At 41.0% G+C, this 24,873-nt stretch overlaps 1 protein-coding gene across 4 annotated transcripts; it reads left to right on the top strand.

Annotated features, from left to right (window-relative positions):
- Nucleotides 1-24,153, top strand: kdm5ba (lysine (K)-specific demethylase 5Ba). 4 transcript variants are annotated; one of them, XM_017681918.2, is made up of 28 exons: nucleotides 1-154; nucleotides 1,313-1,474; nucleotides 3,000-3,077; nucleotides 3,551-3,673; nucleotides 3,784-3,954; nucleotides 5,814-5,942; nucleotides 6,082-6,175; nucleotides 6,309-6,385; nucleotides 8,054-8,212; nucleotides 8,494-8,613; nucleotides 8,702-8,860; nucleotides 9,023-9,204; nucleotides 9,461-9,623; nucleotides 9,839-9,958; nucleotides 10,069-10,263; nucleotides 11,885-12,066; nucleotides 13,827-13,948; nucleotides 14,044-14,194; nucleotides 18,897-19,011; nucleotides 19,125-19,480; nucleotides 20,046-20,184; nucleotides 20,284-20,463; nucleotides 20,548-20,700; nucleotides 20,842-21,255; nucleotides 22,317-22,407; nucleotides 22,507-22,742; nucleotides 22,878-23,147; nucleotides 23,282-24,153. In XM_017681918.2, exons 2-28 carry the CDS (start codon nucleotides 1,322-1,324, stop codon nucleotides 23,408-23,410), a joined length of 4,461 nt encoding a protein of 1,486 aa, XP_017537407.1. In that variant the 5' UTR covers nucleotides 1-154; nucleotides 1,313-1,321; the 3' UTR covers nucleotides 23,411-24,153. The 4 variants fall into 4 exon arrangements, with proteins under 4 accessions (XP_017537407.1, XP_017537405.1, XP_017537406.1 ...); XM_017681916.2 differs by having other exon boundaries at nucleotides 8,702-8,923; nucleotides 8,999-9,204; XM_017681917.2 differs by lacking the exon at nucleotides 1-154 and adding an exon at nucleotides 1,108-1,235 and having other exon boundaries at nucleotides 8,702-8,923; nucleotides 8,999-9,204.
- Nucleotides 24,154-24,873: the final 720 nt, after the last annotated feature.

Genomic DNA, 24,873 nt, shown 5'->3' with positions numbered 1-24,873 from the left:
TCCTGCGCTGCGGTTGGGCGCCGTTGGTTGACGTGTGGTACGTGCTAGCAGATACGGTGTGAATGGACTGATGCAGTGATGGCTGTCCCTTTGCCAGAGAGCCACGGAATGGAGTGCTGCTAGGCTGTAACTGAAGCGATTCTAAGAAGTCTCGGTAAGGTATCATGCTTCCCGTATCTGGATATTTAAGCTTTCCAGTGGCCTTCTGTATGTTCTTCCCAGATTAGTGTTACATGAATGACGATGCGAATGTGCACGTCGCAGCTAACTACAGGCGACATTCTTGAAAGATAAAGTATCTTTTAATTCTGCCTTACTGTGGTTTGACAAGTAAAAGTAATACATATACGCATCGGGCCATATGCTATGAACTAGTGATTATAATATCTAAATGCATTAGTTTATTGCCAGCAACGATATTGAACAACATCTAGTCACTTCCGTAGGCAACTTGAAAGAGTCCATTTAAAGAAGTAGTTCCGGTCACTATGTAGGACTCAGCTGGGGAACATTAATCCGCGCAAGTCACTTCTTTACTTCTGCAATGGCTCATTTGTGCATGAATATAATCATACCTACCTAGACAAAAAATAACTAGGATCATCGGATTTGTTGTCATACATATCAAGTGAAGTTAAAATGAAATGGGTTTGATATCAAAACCCAGCTTGTTTGTTTCGCAGTATCATTAGAGAGTATTAGTAATATAAATTGTAGCAGCTTAAAGATGTCTCAGTGGTATGAGATTCTGTGCATTTGTCGATGAAAAAGATGATTATGACATTTCTTTCGGCTATTTAACATGAATAGTTTCGCAAAATTTTAAAAATTATTTTCTGATTTCTTATATCATTAAATTGGTTTGTGATGTAATATTGACATTATAACAGTATAAATTTCTCTATCTATGCGCTATGGTCGTAATCTTTTTAAAGTGGTGCTATTTTTTATGCAAATAGATCTGTATTTATTTATTAAATATTTCACTATTTTAACATTTCTTTCGAGTGTATGAATATATTTGCAAGTAGACGAGTCAATATTGTTTGTTATTTGTCATGAAGCGAAAGCTGTGTAACAATAGTTGCAGTTAAACAGAGGTCTCTACTTTTTGAAGCGGAACACGACGAAACCACACTCAAAACGTCAACAGTCCCCTTCGTGTGTACGTTTCCAAAGTGGATGAGGATGTTAATTGTCGGAGTTCAGGTGTAATCACTCTTATTATGAAATAGGTATAGTTCTTACTGGTCAATTGTCTTTAACTTTAAACAGTTTGCTATAGTTTCTTCATGTCATCATTTGGATTCAGTTCCCCAGAATGACCCAACCTCGACCCAGCGAATTTATTCCACCACCGGAGTGCCCTGTCTTTGAGCCCAGTTGGGAAGAATTCGCCGACCCGTTTGGGTTTATCAACAAAATACGTTCCATCGCAGAGAATACTGGCATTTGTAAGATCCGACCGCCACCGGTAAGTTTTGTCGTTGTACTACTAAAATGTCGAAATGGAGGCATCACTGCAGCATGTGTTCCTCATTGATTGTTCCTCACAGTTAAGTCCGAAACACTTTGTAAAGACAGGTTTTCAACATGGCGGATTGCGGCTCTGGTTGAGATGGCCAGCAGTAACGGCGTGTGCGCGTGCGTCTGCAGCTTAGCGAGCTGTGGGAATGCACTCGCACAAACAGTCACTGCAATCTTACTTTTATAAGCATACATCGCAAGTCTGAGTTAAATGTGGGACTCTAAGAATATATACCATCTGTTTTAACCAGCGCTTAGATGGCTGATCGTGTTCACCGTAGAGGACAAAATAGTGATTGTTATTGTCTACACCAGAGCTCACAGGGCATCCACCCAAACAGGAACAGGCGAAGCACTGATACTTTTTTGAAATCGAAGGCCGGAGCATATTGATGCCGCTTCACTTGTATTTCGTGTACTTTGATTTATTTTAAAACTTTCCTCACCCTTTTTGGTTCCGTCTTGTTAGTAATGTACATGGCAGTAATGTACTCCACCTAACTTTGTAGCTATCATTTTCTGAAGTCAACGTCACTGACATTTTTCCCCTAAATGATGCGTGAGGTTAAGAGTGTTCACTTATTTATCGTGCTGTTAGGATTATAACTTGTTAACCATGTCGGACCACTGTTGATGTAATGGATTTTGTTTCATAACCGCGTAATTGAAGTAACTATATAAGCTTTTTTTTACATTTTCCTTCATGGCAATCCATGTGTTTTGTTTTTAAGAAAAAAAGTGAATCATAGCAGTATTTTCAAGCGTGAAAAAGAGGGTACAGTTTAGTTTTGGCCGTGTGCAATATGTAAGCTGAAAAGTGCTAGACCGTCAAAAGGGTTGTCCTCCATGTTGTAAAGACGGTGGATTTGCGTGTGGCTTGCTATTTGGCTATGCTAGTACTTGAAACCGAAATTTCATTAAAAATAGTCATGCAAATACGAAATTCGTAGCTCCTTGTGGCACAGGACAATCAATGCGTTGAACTCATTTACGAATGACGAGGAAGTCACGTAGTTATTGGTTAATTTATCTTCTGTTCTTGGTCAGGTTTTAATTAGCGATTGAATTGTCTCAGCGAAAAAACAAATGTTGCATTTTTGAAATAGCTCTTTTCTTCGTTTCGTGTCTTTTGTGCTCGTGTACCAAGCCATGAACCATACTATTACCAAAACGTTTCACAAACGATGGGTTTTGCTCTGTTTATATGTTCATGTATTACGAATGAAGAGTATTTCTGGAGTAGATTACCATAAATAGGGAATTCAGAGTTTGTTCTGCAAGGAAAATGCTTTAGCTAAGTATTGCAAATATGATGCTGTAGGAATGGATGGGCTGATATTATTTGACATGTTATTTAAAACGGGAAAGTTAGTACAATATGGAGTGGAAACTTGTAGGTTCATAAAAGGCCAAATGTGTTTAGGGCAAATGGCACATTATTAGGCTCAGCATGTCTTGGTTTAATCTTTTAGGGGTGGCAACCGCCATTTGCCTGTGATGTGGACAGACTGCATTTCACCCCACGCATACAGAGACTCAATGAGTTGGAGGTATGTGCTGTAACAGCCTACTGTTTGTAAGCTTTTTCACATATTGCAGAAACATGCAGCCATGTGGTCTCCTGTGGAGACTGCCAGTTACAGTCAAATCCATACCCTATAGTGGCAAGCAGGATGTCTGTTTATTCTAACAGACGTGCAAGCTTCATGACAAAGATGTCATTAGAAATGTGCATTATCATGTGACATCTATGAAGATGGCCCTTTTAAACCAATGGGTAAAGGAAAAATAAAACTTATTCGATTTTCCCCTTGCTCCAAATGTAGTTAACTTCAGAAGCAAATTACACACACTGAGCATGTCTTTGTAGATCATCCACATTTCTTTTATATAGTTTAGCTAGAGGAAAAATAAAGATTTTGAAGCAAAAGTTGCATGATCACAAAATAAGGAAGGCATGCTAGTTTGTTTCAACAAATGCTGTTTCTGTTTTTGTCTTATTATTGTCTGTCACATTTCTTAGGCTCAGACCAGGGTGAAGCTCAACTTTCTGGACCAGATTGCCAAATTTTGGGAGCTGCAAGGCTGCACACTGAAAATCCCTCATGTAGAGCGCAAGTCTCTTGACCTGTACCAGCTCTACAAGGTAGACTGTTACAAGTTGACTCCCCAGAGCTTTACTTCTAGAGACTGTTGCTCACTGAACCAAAACTGTATTTGCCTAAGAGAAACTGGTTGTCTTCGTTCTTCTCGCAGTTAGTGACTGAGGAGGGTGGTTTTGACACAGTCTGCAGAGAGCGGAAATGGACCCAGATCTCTCTGAAGATGGGCTTTGCTCCTGGCAAGGCCGTTGGCTCTCACTTGCGTGCCCACTACGAGAGGATCCTGTACCCTTACTACTTGTTCCAGACAGGAGCCAGCCTTCTGGTGAGGCTGTTATAACCAAGCTTCCCCTCTTTCTCTCTCAAGTTCTCAAGTTTCCTTCTCCTTTTTTAGCCTCTTACATTATCCCTCCCTTACTATCTGTCAAAGTTTTTAGACCCTATCTCTTCTGTAATCAGGGGTATTAATGAAGTTTGTCCCCCCTTGCTGCAGTAACCACCTCTACTCTTTTAGGAAGGCTTTACACTAAATAGTGGAACTTTGCTGTGAGGGTTTGTGGCACAAGAGCATCATTGAGTTTAGGTACTGATGTTGGATGATGAGTTCTGGACGACAAGCGCCAGTCCATCCAAAAGGTATGCAGTGGTGCTGTATCACATCAAAGATTCCACTGCTCTACAGCCCAATACTGAGCAGCTTTATACCCCTCCAACACTTGACATTAAGCATTTTGATCATAGGCTTTTGTGTGGCTGCCCAAGAGTGTCCCATTCTATTGGCAGTGCTTTACTTTGGGGATTATGTGAGCTGTATGTGTTTGTGATGAGTGCAGTTTAAAACTGGAGTAGGTGATTTTGTGGCAACCGGGAAGTGTAAGGTAGTTTTTGAAAAAAACTGTCAAACAATCCCATCCCCTACAGATAACATTTTTTGTTGTCCGAGTGTCTGAGTTATTGATTGTCATTGGGATTTAAAGAGTATTTCAAGAAATATAACTGCGCTACACCAGCTTTAACGTAGAAGAATTCACTAATTAGTATCTGGATGCTTTTGGACATACATGGTTGGTTTCCTGGACAGGATTGAGCCTAGCCCTGGGCTACACAGCAATCCAAATAAAGAGTCTTCAACAACAATCTATGGGACAGCAGTTTTCTTGCACATATCAGCCATGTAAATGCTCTCTGGCCCTTGGATTTGTTGGGATTTTTTTAATATGGCCCTTTTATTGGTTGAGTTTGACACCCCTGATTTAGGTTTAAAATCTGTCTGGGGAAACTGGTGTACAAACATTACTGTTATGTTGCCTCTTTTTTTGTGCTTCACTCCATCTGAAACTTTGCAGATTGATGCATTTTGTACAGTGTGAATTATGCTTATAGTTTTGTATTGATTCCAGTTGAAGGCAGCAGTCTTTTTTTTTTGCCAGTCTGTTTTTGCCAAAGACCCCACCTTTGCTCTAAGCATCAGAGCAGAAAGGCTGCCCCAGTTAATTTTGAGTGCTGCTGTTATTCTGCACTCACATCCAGTATCAACAGATGATACACCATGCAGTAGTTCAGATCAGGAACACATGTTGCTTAATATGAAATACCAGTGTAAAATACTTTGAGTTGACAAATGGCATTCTGTTTTTGTGTGTGTGTGTGTGTGTGTATCTTGCAATGTGTGTGTGCCCCACCCCCCTCTTTTCTCTTATTGTGGTTTTGTTTGTTTTGTTGTAGAGACATCTCTATCTTCTTTTTTTCCTCCTTTTTTGTCAGTGCTTTTTTGTCTATGCTCTGGTGTTCCTGTGGGTTTGGTGGTTAGTTCCTTTTCAGTAACAAATATTGTCAGTACCCTACCTTCAACCCACCCCCACCCCAACCACTGCATCTCTCTCTCTGAGCATCAGGTCACAATTTTACTTTGTGCTTTTACCCTTTTATCCTCAATTTAGAAGGCCTCACTGTAATATTCCTTTGTTGATTGTCTCGCTGCTCTTCTAATGATTGAATATTTAGCAGTGTATAAATAAATATTTTTAGTTTTCATATGAGACTTAAAAGGCATACCTTTTGGTAATTTTCAGAGCAGCTGTTGTTTGACTACGTTTTGCTTGTGCATTATTTTTTTTTTTTTTTTTTTTTTTTTTTTTTTTTTTGGACACTTATTGTTTTGTCTGCTTTGTGTTAACCCACCAGAGCTCGCAGAAGCCCACTCTCACCAATGACACCAAAGATAAAGAGTATAAATCTCATGATTTGCCCCAGCGGCAATCAATGCAGCCTTCAGAAATCTCTACTATTGCTCGCAGAGCCAAGCGCACAGAGGTAAAGGCTCCGTAGGGACAACATGTAGCCATTGGCAATATGCATGATTGTTTCAGTCATTGTTATGAGCATGTTTTGCCCCAGATTAAATATCGTTTACTTCAGCTTTTTAAAAACTACTGTTTTTCCCCTGTCTCAGGGCCGCTGTTTCAAAAGTGAGCAGGGTACGCACTGTGAGAACAGACCCAACCTGAGGAGGAGAATGGGCTCATACGTGGCAAAACCTGAACCAGGTAACCATCTTGTGTGTGTGTGTGTTTTTGTGTTTTTTTTTTTATTTAACAATTATGTTTATCCCCACACAAGCTATTTTGCTATTTTCACCTTCTCAATCAAAAAGTTTTAATATAGTTGCATTTATTTCAGTTAAAAACATTCCAGTCCAGGTTAAACAAGAACCTGTAGATCCAGCTGAATCAACACCTGAAGGGCAAAAATCAAAGGTGAGGAGCAAATCACTTGCTAAGCTAAGTGGTGAAACTTACCCTTTCTTGCCTATTTGACACATGGGGCATACATTATATTGCCAAAAGTATTCACTCACCCATCCAAATAATTGAATCCAGGTAAATAAAATCAAGCTCCTAGGCCTGCAGACTGCTTCTACAAACATCTGTGAAAGAATACCTTTGCAACAAGTCCAGTCTTGAAATTTCCTCACTACTAAATATTCCACAGTCAACTGTCAGTGGTATTATAACAAAGTGGAAGCGATTGGGAACGACAGCAACTCAGCCATGAAGTGGTAGGCCAAATAACTGACAGAATCTGGGTGTGTGGATGCTGAGGTCATCAACTTTCTGCAGAATCCATTGCTGTAGACCTACAAACTTCATTTGGCTTTAGATTAGCTGAAGAACAGTGCTTAAAGAGCATAATGGAATGGGTTTCCGTGGCCGAGCAGCATCATCCAAGCCTTACATCACTAAGCGCAATGCAAAGCGGTGAATGCATTGGTGTAAAGCAGCCGCCACTGGACTCTAGAGCAGTGAAGACGTGTTCTCTGGAGTGACTAATCACGCTTCTCTGTCTGGCAATCTGATGGATTAGTCTAGGTTTGATGCTTGCCAGGAGAACAGTATTTGACTGAATTGTGTCAAATGTAAAGTTTGCTGAAGGGGGATTACGTTGCAGGGTTGTTTTTCAGGAGCTGGGCTCGGCCCCTTAGTTCCAGTGAAAGGAACTCTTAATGCTTCAGCAGACCAAGAGATTTTGGACAATTTCATGCTCCCAACTTTGTGGGGACAGTCTGGGGATGGCCCCTTCCTGTTCCAACATGACTGCACACAAGTGTATAAAGCAAGGTCTATAAAGACATGGGTAGGCGAGTTTGGTGTGGAAGAGCTTGACTAGCTTGTACAGAGTCCTGACCTCAACCCAATATAACACCGTTGGGATGAATTACAGCAGAGACTGAGAGCCAGGCCTTCTTGTCCGACATCTGTGTCTGATCTCACAAATGCGCTTCTGGAAGAATGGTCAAAAATTCCCATGAACACACTCCTAATCCTTGTGGAAAGCCTTGCCAGCAGAGCTGAAGCTGTTATAGCTGCAAAGGGTGGGCTGACATCATATTAAACCATATGGATTAAGAATGGGATGTCACTCATTAATATGCATATGACGTCAGACAAGTGAATACTTTTGGAAATCTAGTGCATCTGCAGCACCATATGGAATATTAGAGCTGTTGAGATCATTCAGTAAAAAAAAAATCATCAGTTCAAACTGGGAATCATCGGTGACACCAGTTGCCAGTTTGCGTTGATGATGCATTTTTTAAATGCTTCTCCATGTCTTTCTTACAAGACCAACTTTGGAAAGGGTGTGCATGGTTAATTGTTCATTGCAGACCATTTTTATTGTTTTGCCATTGATTAGTCAACCAACTGTCAAAATAACTGGCAGTTAGTAATCAAGTAACATAACAATTTTATTACTAATACAGTTAATGACTGCCCTAATCCATATATGTGGAAGGATTTCATTTTCAGAATTGACCATACCTGTGCCTATGTTGCCTTCTGAATATTCAACATGAGAGAGATTTAGTTTTGTCATGTTCTTTTTTTTTTTTTTTTTTTTTGTTATTTTTTTGGATGTTGGCACAGGTGGAGCAGTACATTTGTTTAGTATGTGGCGGAGGAGGTGATGAGGACCGGCTGTTGCTATGTGATGGGTGTGATGACAGCTACCACACCTTTTGTCTGATCCCACCCCTACATGATGTTCCCAAAGGAGACTGGAGATGCCCCAAGTGCCTGGCCCAGGTGAGCATTTTAGTGCGACCAACGACTGTAACTAGTGGTTGGTTGAGGCAGATTTGCTTTTTCTTAATTTACTTCACTAGCCCCCCAACTCCGCTCCACACACTTTCAGTGTTCAGTTTACAGCTGTAATGAGCCATATTTGTTATTCTCTTTTCCAGAGACAGTTCTGACTGAAGGATTGTAATTTTGTTTTTAATTGTAATTCTCCTGCATGGTCTGTGCACAGTGAACTGACAGTCATAAGGTTTATAAATGTATGCATGCATGTTTCCTTTTCACAGGAGTGTGGCAAGCCTCAGGTTGCATTTGGCTTTGAGCAAGCCCCCAGGGACTACACTCTCCGCTCATTTGGTGACATGGCAGACTCCTTCAAGTCAGATTATTTCAACATGCCTGTTCATGTGGGTTAATGACCTCAATTCTGCTATACAATAGAGGATAGTTATGTACTAGCAAGACCATGACATTGATTTTTATTATTTCTATTAGATGGTCCCTACAGAACTGGTTGAAAAGGAGTTCTGGCGTATGGTCAGTACCATTGAGGAAGATGTGACTGTAGAGTATGGGGCAGACATTGCCTCCAAGGACTTTGGCAGTGGATTCCCTGTTAAGAATGGCACCTTCACAGTTACACCTGATGAAGAGGTACGTTCTCCCTGTCATAATGGGTCTAGCATGGACCTGTTACTACATTTGATTGTAATTATAGTAAGTCTCCTTACTAAACTGTATAACAGCCTTGAATTTGTTGCATGTTGAGCATTTGTTTAAAATTTGTCAAAGCTCCTCTCCTTTCTGTTCTTTAAGCATTATCTTACTAGTGGTTGGAACCTCAACAACATGCCTGTGCTGGACGCATCCGTGCTGACTCACATTACAGCTGACATATGTGGGATGAAGCTGCCCTGGCTCTATGTTGGCATGTGCTTTTCCTCGTTCTGTTGGCACATAGAAGATCACTGGAGCTACTCGATCAACTATTTGCACTGGTATGACTCTCTTTGATTGTAATATTTTTAAGCAGATGCTAAGCAAATGAAATACATGTGATACAATTACAGTTGACTAGCTGTCTGATAGGTTTTACTTTCAGCTTGATGTGATATAAACAGTTTTAATTATCCAGCTGCAGTTTAATCATGCATTCACAATTCATTTTTCACTTTTTATTTGCTTAACCAGTGGCCGCCAAGGTTAAATGAGTTTGATCTCGGTGGTCTAGCGTGTTTGTGTGGGTTTGTGTAGGGGAGAGCCAAAGACATGGTATGGTGCTCCTGGCTATGCCGCAGAGCAGTTGGAAATGGTGATGAAGAAACTGGCCCCAGAGCTGTTTGAGTCGCAGCCAGATCTGCTCCACCAGCTGGTCACCATTATGAACCCCAATCTTCTAATGGAGCACGGAGTCCCTGTGAGTGCACACACAGGGTATAGTGGAGCAGTAAAAAGTATCATACTGTGAGACAGCTTACAAAGCTTCAGTTTCTCAGACAGACTAAGCTTAACCTGACACTGAAAAGATATCATCAGCATTGCAGTTTAGGCCAAGGCTCATCTTAATTAATCTGTGGAAGACCATCCCATAATGTGTTTAAATGCAATAAATAGTTTTTTGTTCTTTTTCAGATTTACCGCACTAATCAGTGTGCTGGAGAGTTTGTCATCACCTTCCCCAGAGCCTATCATAGTGGGTTCAATCAAGGCTTTAACTTTGCAGAGGCTGTCAATTTCTGCACAGTGGACTGGGTAAAACACTTCTTAGTAAATAACAGTATTTCATATGCAGTATTGCTGTATTTAGGTACATTGAGCTATAAATCTCAGTAATAGTGTAATGATAACCATTTTTGTTCCAGATACCTCTGGGTCGGCAGTGTGTGGAGCATTACCGCTCTCTGAACAGATATTGTGTCTTCTCGCACGATGAGATGGTGTGTAATATTGCGGCTAAGGCAGACAGCTTAGAGCTGGAGCTGGCCTGTGCCATACAGAAGGACATGAGTGCTATGATTCAAGAGGAGAAGGAGCTGCGTGAGAAGGCTTACAAGCTGGTGAGATGTCACTTTTTCAGCACGAGAACACATCACCCTAATGCATCACACCAAGAGCGGTAAATAAAGCTGATAACGTGGGATGCCAACTGTGCATAAGGACTGTCGCCTAATGAAGTGTATGCTAGGATTGTGTGCATGAAAGATACCATTATCTGATTTCACTCACAACCATCACTGTTTGACAGTTCATTGGCACCATTCCTATGATAGCTAGTATCACAAGTAAGTTTGCCAGTGTGTCCCAAGCACATCTGAGCGTATTTTCAGTGCCCTAGGTGAAATGTGTAATGCACTTTTACAACACCCTTGTAAATACAAATCTTGCTTTGAGCCCCCCTCATGGACAGCTGTACTCATGCATTTGTTGACAAGCTTAACGATATAGAACTGGCAAAGACAACATCAGAAGTAAAAGAACCATGGTGACTGACAAGGTAGAGTAATATTAGAATATTTTACACATTTGAATCTGCATAGCTTTATTGTGACATTGGAGGTGAACAATAACAAAACATAACAAAAAGAATAGTAAAAGAATGACAGTTTTAGTTTTGCTGAAATGCTTCTCAGTATCTGTGTTACATCCTATCTTTAGCTCTTGCCAATGAGTAAATGCCAGTCCATGATTTACTCTGTCTCTTTCTCGGTCGTTTTCTCTTTTTGTCTTTCCTGCTTTCTCCGACAACGTCTTCTTTGGTCTCTTTGCAGCCTCTGCCATGCTGGGAATATCGAGTTAGTTTCTTCTTATAGCTAGCTGAAGAACCATAGATTTTGATGTGTGATGTGGTGCCTTAAAGACTCTCACGAGAGGTCTTGTGCATGCACTACAAAGTTGCTCAGTGCAGTATCAGCCAGAGTGGCAGTGATGGCATATTATAAGTCAGTGTCACCATCAGCATGATTCTGAAGCTGTTATTTTAGGGTAAGATTGTTACATAATGTTGTTTTAAAAAGTCCAGGAGTCCATAAGGTTCTTCACTTTCACAACTAAATTACTAACTTAATATTTTCATAGTAATTACCAAGTATTATATGGTATTTACTGAAGAAGTATTGGTATTAATGACAGAATGCTAAGCCTGTAAGTTGAAGGAATCTTAAAGCTTTCATTTTAATGTGTATATCTATGTACAGTCAATTAGTGTTTACCTAGATCACTACACATTACTACAGCAATTCAGTTAACAACCATCTGTCCACAGCCCACTGTCAATTGCTCATATAAATGCTTACCAAGTTAAATCACCCTGTTACTGTTATTTATATTATCAATGTGCACATAGAGGGGTATAGCACAAGCCTGAGCATGGTAAAATTTGCTGCCTTACACTGCTTCTAAATAAACTTTCTTTCCTCTGTTCGAAAGAGCATATGATTTACCTTTGCACACCTTTAAATGAGCAACACACTTTTGGGTGTTTTTGTCCAATCTGATTCCGTCAGTGGATGATTCCTGATACTATTGTCAGTCGGCTGAAGACTGTGTCTGTGTTTGTGTGTGTGTGTATACAGTTTTCTATAATTTATGTTCTGCCTCTCTCCTCCTTTTTCTGTTTGTATGTAAAATCCTCCTGTTCATAGTTAATTGATCCCAACCTATGCATGCTCTTTTCCCCAGGGTGTGTGGCACTCCCAACAGGTGGACTATGAAGAGCAACCAGACGAGGAGAGGCAGTGTGTTAAATGCAGGACCACCTGTTACCTGTCTGCCATCACATGTCCCTGCAGGCCGGACCAGCTGGTCTGTCTACATCACCTCCAGGGCCTGTGCTCCTGCGACCCCAGCAACTACACATTGAAGTGAGTGCCTGTATGTTTGCAATAGGGATTGTTAAGAAAAATGAAAATAGAATGTTAAAAACAGAATACAGTGAAGTGCAAATCATTTGAAACTTTTTTCAATTTAAATATAAATTAGTCAAGACCTATCAAATGTAAACTAAAATATGTAACTTTTTTAAATTGATGCCAGCAGTATGTTTCAGAAAAAGCTGAGACAGGAACATGTTTACTACTGCAGTGTATCACCTCTTCATTTAACAGCACTGTTGGGGAACTGAGGAGAGCAACTGCTGTAATTTTGAAAGTTAATTGTTTTCCATTCTTGCATGATATAGGATTTCAGCTGCTCTGTCATTCAGAAGCTTTGTTGTGTGTTTTACACAATGCGCCGAATGATTTTCACAAGGGACAGGTCTGGGCTGTAGGCAGACAAGTTTAGCACCTGGACTCTTACTGCAGAACCATGCTGTTGAAATATGTGCAGAATATGGTTTGGCATTGTCTTGCTGAAATAAGCAAGGCCTTCCCTGAAAAAGATGCCATCAGAATGGTAGCATATGTATCTCCAAAACCTGTATGTATTGTTCAGCATTAATGGTGCCTTCGCAAATCTACAAGTCAACTATGCAGTATTCACAAATGTAGCTCCATACTTCCATGACTTTTGAACTGTATGCTGATAGCAACCTGCATGGCCTCTTTTGCCTGGAGGATGCAGCATCCATGGTTCCCAAAGATTTCATTCTTTGGACCACAGGAACATTTCCTCTTGCCTGCCTCATACCACTGGAAATGAGGTCAGACTCTGAGAAGGTGGTGGTGATTTCTGCATCCCCATGTATGTGTTTTTATATAAGAGTTTTAAGGTGCATTTGTGAATGCAGAGATGAGCTTTTTTCACAGGTACTGATGTTCAGGAGTGATCCTGAGCCCATATAGTGATTTCCATTACAGAATCATGTCTGTTTTTAATGCAGTGATGCCTGAGGGTGTGAATCACAGCCAGATAATACTGATTTTTGGCCTTATCCCTTACAAACAGAGACTTCCTCCAGATTCTTTGAAATTATTAGTGATATTATGTAGTGTAGAAAATGAAATCCCAAAAGTCTTCAAGAAATGTTTTTCTTGAATTCTTGCACTGTTTTCCTGTGCAGTCTTTCACAGCGGTGAACCTCTCCCAGTGTTTACTTCTGAAAGAGTGAGCCTCTCTGGTATGCTCTTTTTTTTATACCTGTCAATTTACTGGCATATTGGCAATCAGCCTAATTGATTGAGATGTTTACATTTTAAATAGTGTCCCAACATTTTTTAAAATGGGGTTGTATATATGTTCTTTTAAGGTTGTGTTTTTTGTTTAAACGAGTTTCAAGCGGATGCCTAAACCTTGAAGCTTACTGGTGACTATTGATGAACTACTGATATGCTCTTACCTGTACTTCCCTCAAGTACTTCCCTTGTATTGTGCTACAAGTGCTTGCCCATTTTTGCTTGACCTTAAAACATTAATTTTTGCAGTTTCTTATCTCAATTATTTCTCATTCTTCTGGAGACAAAAAATATTTAAACATGTAGTAAATGTACAATTGGATAATAATGGGATAATGGTCATATATTTATGAATAGTGCATATTTCCCAATTAATAACTTAAGATTAAAATATTGAATAAAGCGTTGGAACATATTTTGATATTTATTTAAAATATTCAAATTTATTTGCCTCTCTGTTCAAAAGCTGTCTGTTCTATGTGCATCTCTTTTCTTGTGTGGATTTGCAGTTATAAATACACTTTGGGTGCATTGAACCAAATGTTTAAGGCTGTTGGGACACGTGCTGAATCATATGATGATTGGGCTTCTAAGGTTAACAAGATTTTGAAGACTGACCAAAACAAAAGTGGTAAGTACCTAGTGACAATTTAATTTTTTTTTTCCTGATTCTCTCATGGTAAACATTACGACATTTAATGTATGATACTCATCCTCTGCTGCCAGACTTGGAGGACCTTCGTGCACTGGTTGTGGAGGCAGAGAAAAAGACGTACCCTGAGATGGACCTGCTGCGGCATTTGCGCCAGATCATCCAGGATGCAGAGAAGAGTGCATCAATGGCTCAGCAGTTACTTAATGGCAAGAGACAGACCAGGTACCTTTTCTAAACTTCTGTATTCCCACCAAAATATAATGTGAACTGGAAGGTGAAAGGTTCAACAAATTTGGCTTGAAAAAAAACTAGTTAAAACTATTACTAGTTAATTATTTTCAAAAGTTAAAATAGTGGAGAGTGTTGATGCTTGCCAAAGTGTTGCTTAAATGTTGCTAGGTGGTTGCTATGGTGTCACAGGTTGTTTTTAAGCTGTTGCTAGTTGGTCACTGCTACCTTAAATTAATTGTCATTTTAAATTCACTGCCATCTTAAATCTACCTTAAGTCCATTTGTACTTTAAATCCACTGCCCCTTAAATCTACAGCGACCTCAAAATGATTGCTGTCTTAAATCCACTTTTCTCTTTAATCCAATGCCTCTTTAAAACCAATTAAACATTTAGGTCCACTGCTACCTTTTAATCTCCTGCAACCTTACATTTATTTCTACTTTAAATCCATTGCTACCTTAAATTCAGTGCCAACTTAAATATCCTAATTCTTAAAAAGTTACTGCTTAAATCCATGATTTAAGCAGTAACTGATTTTGAAAATTGTATGTTTCCAAACTTCTTTAAAGCTGCTTTGTGACAACATTGTTGTAAAAAGCGCTATACAAGTAAACTTGAATTGAATTTTAATCCACTGGTATCTTGAATCTTCTGATACCATAAAATCTGTTGCTACCTTAAATTTGGTACCACCTTAAATCCACTACCACCTTAAATTCACTGCCACTATAAATCTACTAATACTTTAAGTCCATTTGTACCTTTAATCCACTACTGCTTTTAATCCATTGCTACCTTAAATCTGCTGCCGCTGTAAATGTACTAATACCATATGTCTATTTGTACCTTAAATCCACTGCCACCTTAAATCTCAGGCTACCTTACATTAATTGCTCCCTTAAATTCAAAGCTTCCTCAAATCCAAATTGTATTTTTTATAACTGTTTTTAGCACTGTTAGTTCTGTTATTACCATTTTAGTCTTGTTATTACTACTCTTAACTGCTGTTATTACTGTTACTGTTGTTGTGAGTTAGGCTATGTGCATGTGAGTCTGTGTATACTGTGTACAAGTGTCTGTGTGGACGATGCACATTTCTGGCAGTTAGATTGAATGTTCTGAATATTCTGCCATTATCATATGGTGATAGAATGTTGATGGTTGCTTAGATGTTGCCATGTGTTTGCTATGTTAGGAGGTTGCTATGGTTTCACAGGTTGTTGCTAAAGTGTTGCTAGGTGGTCACTGTTATTAAACACAGTGTTACCTTAAATTCGCTCTTGCCTTAATTCACTGCTGTCTTAAATACTGCTTCCTCAAATACACTGCTACCTTAAATTCAGTGGTACCTTAAACCACTGCCATCTTAAAGTTAATGATGCCTGAAATCCACAGACACCTTAGTCACTGCAGCCATCAATTCTTCTTCATGTCCAGCTGTCATCTATATCATGTCCTTCCAGTAGTTAACACAGGCTTAAGTGCATTGTGGAGCAAAACTGCATCTCATGAGGTGTTCCATGGTTTGGAGTTTGCTGCACACGCATGAGTCAGATGTTATATTCCATTTGTTCAGGGATGCCTTTCAGCATCCCTCACTGACTTGCAGGTGGTTGAGGGTTTTCCAGGCAGTCCAGGGTTGGTCATGGCTGGAGGCAAGGTGATCATTTGGAGTGATCCCTCTCTCCATCCATTGGGCTGTCTGACTGCCTAGGCTGTTCCAATGTTTAAGCCATTCTTTAACCCTGGCATTGGCTGGGCTGCAGGGACTCCAGTGCATCTGTGGTGTTCAAGAAACTGCTCCTGGAGCGAAGTCATTTATGGGCAACGGAGTGCACATGGAGTAGGTGCAGGATGTTATTGGCTTGCTTTGTCCACTCAGGTTGGGTGGTAATTGCTCTCCGGATGTAAGGGGGAGAAATGCCCGAGAGAGCATAGAGACAGGGTACGGTGTAAGGTAACTAGTTGCTGTGTTGCCAGGGCTAGGTCGTCCACATAGATGAATTTTCTGCATCCTTCCGGTAGGGGCTGGACGTTGGTGTACACATTGAACAGGAGAGGTGCCAAGACACTACCCTGTGACATCCCATTAGTCTGGTGGAACCATCTGCCTTCCTTGTTTTTGAGTGTTACGTAAAACATCCAGAGGCTTCTGATTACACCGCATAGTTTAGCATCACCTGTCATGTATAGTTTGTGTCGTATAGCAGCATATGTTGAACAGTGTCATAGGCTGCTGGCAAGTCAGCAAAAGTGAAAGCTGCTACCAGCTTCTTTTGATATGTCTTCAATGTATTGGGTTAGATTCAGCACTTGTGCTGTGCATGACTTTCGGGGTCTAAAGAAAGCCTGGTCATCGTAGGTGGGCATCTATCTGTGAGGACGTGTAAGGAGCAGACTCTGGAACAGCTTGTAGGTGATGCATAGTAGGGAGATGGGCCGGTAGGTTTTTTTGGAGGTTGGGGTTTTTCCCTGGTTTTAGCAGGGCGATGATGGTGTTCCTTCAGTGAGCTGGAATATACTGGGTCTGAAGGCAAATGTCAGACCTATTTTATATATATATATATATATATATATATATATATATATATATATATATATATATATATATATATATATATATATATATATGAGCCATAGTTTGGTGATAGGGCCTAGGTGAGTTATCATCGCAGTCATTATGTTGTCAGGACTTGCTGCTCTGCCAAGCTTCACCATGCCAAGTCCTGCTTCAAACTTTTCCATAGTGAAACTTTGTTAGTATAGTTATAGGTTAGTAAAGACATGTTCTGTTGGTTTCCTGGAATGATTGTATAGTTTGATGATATGATTGATGGTATCCTTTAGCCCTGCGCCTGCATATTTGTTTCTCATTGGCTACCAGTTGATTCCCAACCTGGTTCTTTGTGATATGGTTGGTGTGATCCTATTTCCAGTTACATTGTGGATGGTGGCCCAGGCTTTTTTGCTGTTCTGAGACATATTGGTGTTGGTGAGGTCTTGCCAGGTTCTCTGCCTCTCCTTTCCCAGTAGTTCTGAGTGCTTCTCCTAATTCGTGAGTGGTGTGTTTCCGGCATCCACAAGGGATGTGAGCATGTGCTGTCTTCTTTACATCCTGGACAAATTTGGCATAGTTGTCAGGTGAGGGTTCAATGTCCAGAAGAGTATTTTCCATTCCCTCTCTATAGTAGTCCCATTTGGCCTTTTTAAGGTTAAAGCAGTTCTAAAGGGGACTTCAGACTTTGACATGCATGTCTTTTTGACATGCATGACATTTTTATGTCTTTGTGGCTGCAGGCTTTATAGTGATTGAGATTGGACGGTGTTGTGATTTTGGGGGAGCAGTTGTAGCAGTGCTTTCTTGCTCAGATGTGCTAGTCTCTGACTGGTGAAACACAGGTCTTTTCCAGCGTCCACTGTTCAAGGACTATTTCACTAGGTCAGTAGTCATAGCCCCACATTGTGTGGTGAGAGTTAAGATCTCCAATCACAACAGTATACTTCTTTCTGCATTTAGATGGTAGGTTGGGTCATACAAAGCAGTTGGCAAGTGGTTTGTACAGAGAGGCAATGGAAATCTCTGGCATGCAGATGGTGATAGTCTCCATGTTAGTGACATTCATACCAACAGCTCAGACACAGACATCCAGCTGGTGCTTTGTCAATACAGCTGATCCATACCTTGGATAGTGGATTTCAGCTACCGGTTTCATGCCTGGTAACTTTGGCCGTTTGCTCATTGGGCCCAAATGGGTCTCCTGCATACAGACAATGTCCAATCTGTTGCAGTGGCTAGCTAGCACATCAGCCTTTGTTATAGTGTATCCTTCAATTTTAATTGAGGTCAGTACTATCGCTGCCATCGTGGCTTGCTGTGTTATCAAGAAAAGACTTGATTCTTTTTGGCGGTCAGTGGGTGCAGAATTGCATACTGCAGTCAGTTACTGTACAGCTCCTGTCACCAGCATTGCCAAAGATGCGCTACATGGAGGCATCCCACGCAGCCATTAATTTACTGATACCTCAATTTCACTGCCACTTTAAATTCACGCCCACTGTTAATTTACTTTTACCTTAAATTTATTGCTGCCTTAAATTTACTGACACCTTAAATCAATTGCCACTCTAAATCTGTCACCTTAACTGTACTTATACCGTAAATCCACTGCAACCTTAAATTCACTGGCACCTTTATTTAACTGATACCTGAAATCCACTGCTACTTTTAATTTACTTGTACCTTAAAACCACTGCCATCTTAAAGCCACTGCTGCTTTAAATTCATTGCTGCCTTACAATTACTTCCACCTTAAATGCATTGTTTTTGCTGTTATTGCTGTGCATTGTGCTGTAACTGTGTGAGTTTGTGTGTTGTGAAATCACTTATGGCAGTTACATTTGAATGTTCTGATGGGGGGAAAAAATAGGGTAAAACAATTGTTCAAAGACAATATATTTTCAAGTCGGATCACTTAGTATAAGCAAGCAACCTAGACAGGTATAAGTCCTATGATCCTGCAAAGTTTTGTTGTTCTAGCTTGAAAAACTGCAGGACGGGAAACATTTCAAAATAGTAATAAAATAATTACAAAGCAGTAAGTTGGCCATATGCTGGAAGCCTACATTTTTCTGGTATTAGCATAAGGACTGGTTGTGGGCTTTCCATCACTAATTACTATGAATTCTGTTTAGGTATCGCACTGGTGGAGGGAAATCTCAGAACCAGCTCACTGTTGAAGAGTTGAAGTCATTTATCCAGCAGCTGTATGACCTGCCCTGCACAGTTAGACAGGCCCCTTTTCTCAAGGTACTGAACCGCATTGCCTGTTGTCAGTAGTCTGAAAAATAGACTAGACATGTCTTATGAAAAGTCAATGACTGAGTTTTTCCTATGTTGGTGTGTTTTTCTCTTCACCTCAGGCTCTGCTGAGCCGCATTGAGCAATTCCAGCAGCGGAGTGCAGACCTCCTAGCTGAGGACATGCCTGGCTCTGTGGCCCTGCAAGGCTTGCTCGATGAGGGCACCGGTCTGGATGTGGACCTGCCCGAGTTGGCCGTGCTCAGACAGAGGCTGGAACAGGCGCGGTGGGTGGAGGCTGTGCAGCAGGCCAGCGAGCAGCCTGCTAGCCTCAGCCTGGACTGCATGAGGAGGCTGATTGACCAGGGTGTGGGACTGGCACCCCATGCCTGTGTGGAGAGGACTATGGCCTGGCTGCAGGAACTGCTTACTGTGTGCGAGCACTGGGAGGAAAAGGCACATAACATGCTGACTGCCAGGTAAGGGGGTAGCATGCATTAATTATAGCAGTTGTTCATGGATAGGTCCACAGTCTTTTTATGTCTTTGTGGCTTTGTCATAAGATATGAGTGCTAAAATAGATTTGGCAAAGCTCCTTTGTAAAGCTTATTGGACCACACCAGGTTTGCAAATGCTGCAAGCAGGGTTTCACTTGTAAATTAGCTGGGCCTCAAATTTTTTTATTTCTGTGTACTTCAAGTTGAAAGGTGAAGAACAACAGTTTGTTCTCTACCAGTATGCACAAATGCTTGAATAGTTTGGTCAGCTCTGACAAGGTGAAATGTGCTGGGTTAGCATTTGGAGTGCAAAGCTGCTTCCTGACAGATTAACAGGATCAACGTATTGTGACCACCAGTATGTCTGTGTCGCTGTCCATTCCACCATGCCACCCTCTTAACACATCTGTATATAATGCTGTGTAATTTGAACATGTGGAAATGAGGAACCTATTTGCATGTCATCAAATGTATGCTGAATGCATCATCAGTAATGAGATTCCCTTTTTATGTGTGTGTGTTAATGTTCGATATCTTTCTGCTGTAGGCCTCGTCATAATCTGGAGATGCTGGAGGCAGCCTTGCTGGAAATAAACAGTATTCATGCTTACCTGCCTAATTGTCTCCAGCTCAAGGATGCTGTCAGCAAGGCCAGAGAGTGGATACGGGAGGCAGATGCCTTACAGGTCAGTATCCCATCACCTGTTTCAGCATTTGCATATAGTATATTTTCTTTATATTACCTATTGTATCAGTATTGTTTAAGTGTGTATTTGTGATTGCAGCTTGGAGGGCGTGTCCCTGTTCTTGCCACACTGTCTGATCTGGTCTCAAAAGCTAAGGGCATCCCAGTCCTGCTGGAGTCACTAGCACGGCTGGAGAGCCTGGTGTCTGAGGTGCAGGCTTGGAAAGAGAGTGCAGTTAAAACATTTTTGTTGAAGAACTCCCCTCTGTCGCTCCTGGAGGTAAATGTTTGTCTGCTGATCAGTAAAGACTTTGAGATCTGTATGCATGTATGTGAATAATTGTTTTAATTTTGTCTTGTTAAGGTTCTGTGTCCCAAGTGTGAGACAGAGTGTCCAAAATCAAAATCTAAAAGAGTGAAAGATGTCTCCCCATCTGGCAAAAAAACAGGTGTTAAACTGGATTGTCTCAGTGATGTGGAGAAAGCTCTCTCTGAAAGCAAAGACACAGCCTCAGCAGTATGTTTTCTGCTACTTAACACAAAAATAAATACAGCATATTCCAGTATAGTACTATTGTGTTGTAAATTATGTGGATGTAATGCATAATGGAGTATATGAATTAATAGGCGCATCTAATTGTGTTCCCCCACTCAACAGATGGCCACTCTTGGTGAGGTTCGTCTGAAGGAGCTGGAGAGCCTGTCTGTTTTGAGGACCTCAAATGAGGCAAAGTTTCAGCCAACACCCAACAGTTCTGCATCCACAGTGTGTTTGTGTCATACGGTGCCAGCAGGCCCCATGCTCCAGTGTGAACTCTGCCGCGATGCTTACCACAGTGGCTGCGTACCAGGGTTCCAGATAACGCAGGTTGGACAACTGTGGTTATGCCCACGCTGCAGTCGATCCAAGAAGCCGCCCTTGGACAAAGTGTTGCCCCTGCTAGCCTCCCTTCAGCGTATCCGAGTTCGTCTACCAGAGGGTGATGCATTGCGTTATCTGATCGAGAGGACAGTGCGTTGGCAGCACAGAGTGCAACAGGTCTCCCCTTTTACGCAGCAGTTTAGTGGGAAAGTAAGCTTGCACAATTACTATCTGTGTTTCAGTACTGATTTTAGCATTCTCTAGTTGACGTATTGCACTATTTCCCCTTGAGGAAATCTACATCTTGAGGTCATTTTTGTTTGTTGGATTATTTGAAGTTTGTTAGAGCCTTTGGAGTGATTAGGGATTGTGTCAGAGAATTGCAATCAGATGTAATATTGTTTTCTGTCCCCTAAAATATGTTTGACAAAGCTGTTCAAGTCAGAGCTATAAAATATATCAACATGCTTTTAAAAAATAGTTAAACAAAAATAAAATCTGCACCATCCCCAGATGTAGCTGATCAGCCAATAGGCTTAAACCACATCAATTTTATGAAGACCTGGATGCATAATTTTAGGTGATGATTAACTTGCATCTTTCTGCAACATGGAGCCTTTTAGCTCCAGCACTAAGCTAAAGAAGCAAAGTTTTAAATACCGAACATGTCTTGGTTGATCAGAGGTAGAAATTACATTTTAACATACTGTGCCATTAATATTAAAACGAACTAATTTTTAGGTATGTTCAAACTAGGCCTTGTGTAGCATATGACTCCATATATTATACATAACTGCGTTACTTTATTATTTGCTTGCTAGTTAGTTTGCTGAGCTAGTTAATTAGATCACTGAGGCAAGCTTAGTTTAATACTGCTTCTTTCTAGAATCATGTACACAATACGCTACTGTAGAACTGTAAAAAGGTTTCTTAGAGACTTTCAGCTTTACTGGCTGTGATCTGCATGTCTTTGTTCCTTGGTAAGGTATTGGCTTCTAGTCACACCAAAGTGATTGTGGTAATTTAACAGGTGTTCTAGGTCATGTGCAGGTAAATTGGTATGGGACTTTGACTGCAGCTTGCATTCAGACTTAACCCCTTTCTGTTTAATTACTGTTAAATTTCCAGGGAAAATTGCATGTGTGAAAGGGGCTCTATGTGCTATACACATCAAAGAGGCATAGTTAATGAGAACATATGTTGAAATGGAGAGTGTGTTTTAGAACTGCTTGTTGTCATAAGACATTTTTTCTCCTTACAATAACCTACAGATAAAACCTATTTCTGGAATGGCTTCCACTCTGACCCTAGAAGGGAGTAATGGTTCCTTCTACATGCTTCATCCGTGCATTCCTCTCAGTGGTCAGTAGAGAATTTCATTTATTAATATGACTGCTCTTGGGAAATCTGAATTGCACTGGTGTATCTGAGTTTGTTTGGTGTGGGTATTTTGTGTCTTAGTTCTTAGCCCTGACCAGGAAGAGCTACTGGCAGAGGGCCTACTGCTGCAGGTGACTTTACCTGAGCTGCAACAGCTCTACCAAGGCCTGCTTAGCTGGTTCTCCCCCTCTCACCACTCCTTCCAGAGTAGTGAGCATGACCATCAGTACTACATTGCTCAGGACAGGAGCCCACCCCACAGGAGCCCACCCCACAAGAGCCCATTGCACAAAAGTCCACCCCACAGCAAAGGACAGGTTAGACTACAGTGTTCTTACATGAATCCTTACTGGATAGACATTGTAATAACTAACAGTCAATAAGGTCATGTAAGTATTGAGATGAAGAGGTTAAACTTGATTTTAAAACAATTTTTTAATGTTTCATTCTAGGATGCCGTCCTGGAGTTGCAGAAGGAAAGAGAGAAGCTAGAGAAGAATCACAAAAGGCGTTTTGAGAATGAGAACCCTGATGTACAGGACAGGGACAAGATTAAGAAGCCCAAGAAAAAGAAGCCTAAGATGAACAAGGAGAGGAGACGTGAAGAAAAAAGAAACCTCTCCCCTTCTAATTCACTCTCAGACCCATCCTGTTCAGAGGATTCAGAAGAAGACTGGTCTGTGTGCTCAGCAAAGCAATGTTTGCAGCCAGAGGGCAACGAGGTCTGTTTAGTTGCTCTCTTATGCTTTCATTTAACTTTAAGTATTAATTAATAGCACATGATGGCACAAACGATTTGGTGTATGCACTGTGACTGTCCCAGGTACTGACATCCTTTTCGCCTCTTTTCTTGCAGGTTAACTGGGTCCAGTGTGATGGTAGCTGTAATCAGTGGTTCCACCAGATATGTGTGGGTGTGTCTGCTGAGCAGGCTGAGAATGAGGACTACATCTGCGTCAACTGCTCATTAAATGATTTGATATAATGAGAACCAAAACAGAAATGCATTGAAAAGTCAAAAGACTAAGTTTTGCACATGAGTTATAGCACCAAGTATGCACCAGACCCATTTCCTTGTCCTCAAAAGTCCCAATCAGTCCTCCCTATTGCTCTGGTGCTACTTTCTTCTTGATAGGACTGTTATCCAGAACCATTTAAGACTCTTGTCACCTTTTTCTGGTATTTTTACATTTTCCTCTTATAAACGTTCTTTCTCTTGTCTAGAAGATATGATACAGAGATGTACCTCAGGAGTCTCCATCCCATGAATACACAGCAGAGGGATATCAGCTTTCCCAAATGTAAAATTGGATTGTTTTTCAGAAGCCACGTTTCCTTCTAACATGTGAAGTAATCAGAAGACTTTTTCCTTTGGGGCTTTTTTCCACCAAATTGTATTAATTGGACTTAACAAATAGGTCTGACTTTATTTTTGGAACCCTGCTTTGGTACATATGTCTAATAATGTTATTTATTTATCCCAGCATTGTCTGTGCTGGTTGCCCTGATTTTCAGTAGCTTGAGATTTGCTCTGATCTGTAGCTTCTTGCATTAGTGATGGTTGTACAGAATCCTGATGTAGGTCGTCTGAGTGATGTAGCAGACAGAAGAAGTGTGAACTATACTTTGTGACTTTATGCTGTTTCTTAGAAAAAGAAACATCATTAATAATGTTAATTCAGCTGTGGAATAAAATGAATTGTTCTCACTGACAGTTCCACAAGGCAATGTTCTGAAAATGCACATTTTTTTAGGGGAGGGTGGATTGATATGTCCAGTCTTGACATTTCTTTTTAAGAGTTGATCTTTACAAATGCACTCATCGTCAAAAAAATACATGCACCTAGACAAGAATGAAACTTGGTGGGAAGGCTTGACATTGTGAGGCATCTGAATGATTCATGTTTCACGCTTAGCAGCGCATGTGATGTAAGCAAAGACTGGCCTTATCGCTGCACCTGCCTGACTATATAAGGTCGTCCAGGACGTATTGCGCGCCATACCGGTCATGTGGATATTACCATAGCATGCTTTTGGCGGCAGTGGATAGAAGGCACGCACCAGTGACGATAAGGATCTGGGAGATCTACACGAACCACGTAGAGGGAGAAAAGATGGACTGTCCGACATACGTGGAGTGAGCGTTCAGCGAGCAGTGATGCCCTCCATGAGTCATCATGTTATCGCCAGCACCACTGGCAGACGGCTGCACGATTCAGGATTACATGCGCGCAGACCGTTACGACGACTGTCCTTAACACCATGTCAGTGTCGCCCAAGACTACAATGGTGCCGTGCCATACTGTCATGAAGTGACTCAGAATGACATCGGGTCATCTTCAGTGACGAGTCCCACTTTGGTCTTGGAGACGATGAACGAATTTGTGGGTGGAGGTACCGTGGTCAGTGCCAAGACGAACGGTTTGTTGTCGCGCGTCACCTGTCCAG

Source organism: Pygocentrus nattereri, chromosome 21, assembly GCF_015220715.1.
Source record: "Pygocentrus nattereri isolate fPygNat1 chromosome 21, fPygNat1.pri, whole genome shotgun sequence".
Lineage (NCBI taxonomy): Eukaryota > Metazoa > Chordata > Actinopteri > Characiformes > Serrasalmidae > Pygocentrus > Pygocentrus nattereri.
This window is presented reverse-complemented; position numbering and strand designations above follow the sequence as displayed.

Excerpts from the sequence above, each read along its gene's own strand:
- kdm5ba (XM_017681916.2), top strand. The coding sequence starts at position 1,322 with ATGACCCAACCTCGACCCAGCGAATTTATTCCACCACCGGAGTGCCCT. Across the intron at positions 3,078-3,550 it reads AGAGACTCAATGAGTTGGAG|GCTCAGACCAGGGTGAAGCT; the intron begins GTATGTGCTGTA and ends CACATTTCTTAG. Across the intron at positions 5,943-6,081 it reads GCAGAGCCAAGCGCACAGAG|GGCCGCTGTTTCAAAAGTGA; the intron begins GTAAAGGCTCCG and ends CCCCTGTCTCAG.